Here is a 2,689-nt window from a genome sequence, read left to right on the forward strand (position 1 = left end):
TGTTGTTTGACGTATAGTGTAGTCGGCAGAAAAATAGTCCTCAACACTTAGGATGTTTGGTAGGGATGTTTGGTAGAATAGGTTGAGATAGAATTTTTGTAATTTTTTTTGTAATTTTTTGAAATACGTGTGAGTAAAAAAGTGTGTAATGTTGTTTAAAATGTAAAAATGTGAGTTTGAGATGGGAAAATAAATAGACCCTTATATATCAAATTTTAAGGGCTCGTTTAGTAAGAAACTTCTAGTTACGTTGTTTGTATTTTAAATTTTTTAAAATACGTATGCATGGAAAAATGTGTAAAAATAAGTATAATATTATTTAAACACTAAAAAATGTTGTTTAAACAACCATAACAAACCGAATCTAAATATTTGAAAATATATATATATATATATATATATTGATTTTCACGTAATTATATCTTTTTAATTTATTTTCCACTGACCGTTAAGCAACTTATATATTACTGTTTAGTGATTTATTTTGATAAATTTTAGTAGAGTATTTACCATAATCAGGGCTTGGTTTTACTTTGAATTTTTTGAAGGAACTCTCCTTAATTATCTGTGGAAAATTGTTAGTATTCCGACTTGTGGAATTTTGACTAATCTTGCACTTGTTTGTGAAAGTGATCAGGTATCTATATAAACCTAACTTCTTTCTTTAATGTTGTACACCTAAAAGGATTGGTAATTTAGCCAATTTATTCAATTGTGCACCATCTAAATTTCTTGACAGTTGCTAGTTACATGTATAGCTCATTTGCTTAGTGAGCAACTATAAATTGAAATTTTTTTCATGCACATGCCAAATCATACCATCAAGTACCTGCTTTAGTTTAGTGTATGTCTTAAATTCAATATTAAGAAAAAAAATTAGATAAAGAACACTAGAAATCAGAACAATTGAAATCCATTTAACATGTAATCAAATCCTATAACATGACAAAGGTTCAAAATACTTTCAACTTTTATTTTCACCCCGACAATTGTCACTTTAACCTTAACTTAAACAATGAGCCAACGATTGTTTCGTATAGCTAAACCCAAAGAGGCCCATATAGATAAGGAGTGACTTAACAAAATAGCAAATTAACCATGCATATAATGCCAAACCAACAAGCCCATGCAAAATTACTGGCCAGCAGCAAAGGCCTCAACAGGGAAATTCTTTGTGATTCCAGCAAGACTCTTGAAGTTAATCTTCCCAGTTGGTGGATCATCAGCTGTAATCTCACTCACTGGAGGCCAGAGCATGAACTCCTTAGCCTTCACTCCTTTGAGCTTCTTGATCCTCTTCTTCTCAACGTAGCGAGTGATCTCAGTGTCATAGCTCACTAGCTTGCTAATCTTCTTGAACTCATGCTCAATCCACATGTAGCCAGTGTTTTTCACATACCCGACTTCGATCACGTCGGCTAGAGGGAGAAGTCCCAAAGTGAGTTCAAATTCTTGGAGAAGAGAGGTTGCCAATCTCAGTCCCTCTTTGTGGCCTTTCTTGACAATGCCTCCTTCCTTTTCTGCCATTGTTGAAATCTTTGGTAGCTTTTTAAGTCTTGTAACTTTGCTCGAATGTTGTTGCAAGAGGAAAATGATGCGACTGGCTTTTTATATACTTCGTGGATGAGAGAGGTCAAATATATGGGACGAACTTAGTGGTGGAAACCAATGTTAATTTCATTGTTATAGTCGTCGGGCGGCTTGATCCACCAATTTTGTTCTCCTTGTCAACAAGCTTCTATTCACATTTTTGTGCCGGTTACAAGGGCAAGTTACAAGAACGTTACTATTTTTCCTAATAACTGACCTTCCATCTTGTCTATCTCCAATTAATTTTTTTTAGAAAAAGCTAAAAGGAACTTATTAGAAAAATACAAATAACCCGAAAGTTTTCAACTTAAAATCTGCCAACAATAGCCTAGTAATATATTTGACATTTATTAAAGTCAAAGAAAAGAAGAGAAAAAGAAAATTGAGAGAACAATTAAAAAAAAAAAAAAAATGAAGAATGAGAAATAAAAAGAGCCATAAGGCTTCTTCAAGTGCAAGATCGAGGCCAGAGGGATTGAATCTTATGTTGGAAGGTAATTTCGTAACTGTTGAAGCAGAATATCGTCAGTTGAGGAAGGTTCGTCCAGATGAATACCAGCCGGTGTGAGTCCGTCCAGACGATCACTGTGTCACTCCTGCAATAAGACAAGTTCCTTTACTCGGCCACCGGTGTGGTGCCTGCCACAACACCTCCGATGCCAAAGTTAGCCCAAAAAGAAAATAGAGTTTCTCTAAGGAATTAATTTGTTCTTTATGCAATTGTGTCCCCTATGTGGATGGTGCTTCTCCTTTATATACCTTTTTTTGGTGTCTAGCCGTTGCTGCATTAATTCCTGACTTAATTGTGCTCCTGGCCGAGTAATGGTTCTTTAATATGTTTCCAACGGTCTGCCAAGCTGGTGTCGTAACCGCTCGAGGTATTACTGCTGGCATTGAACCATTTTGGTGCCTTCGTTAGTGTCGTGGGAATATTTCTCTCGGCATGGAGTATAGGTCGTCTGTAGCATTATACCCGTCTGTGAGCCATTCTCGTCATTCCCATCAGATGCCCCCGGATCATGTGGTCGTCGTGACACGTCATGTCGTCCATAGGATGCGAATCGTTCGGATGCGTCGTCCACAGAATGCGAATCGCTTG

The 2,689-nt window shown here is 36.3% G+C and overlaps 1 protein-coding gene across 1 annotated transcript; it reads right to left on the reverse strand.

Moving 5' to 3' along the window:
- Positions 1-1,134: 1,134 nt before the first annotated feature.
- On the reverse strand, positions 1,135-1,527 carry LOC142639933 (uncharacterized). The gene has a single exon (XM_075814059.1). It carries the CDS (start codon positions 1,525-1,527, stop codon positions 1,135-1,137), a length of 393 nt encoding a protein of 130 aa, XP_075670174.1.
- Between the last annotated feature and the right edge of the window lie 1,162 nt (positions 1,528-2,689).

The sequence above is a fragment of the Castanea sativa genome, chromosome 6, assembly GCF_040712315.1.
Source record: "Castanea sativa cultivar Marrone di Chiusa Pesio chromosome 6, ASM4071231v1".
Taxonomy (NCBI): Eukaryota; Viridiplantae; Streptophyta; class Magnoliopsida; order Fagales; family Fagaceae; genus Castanea; species Castanea sativa.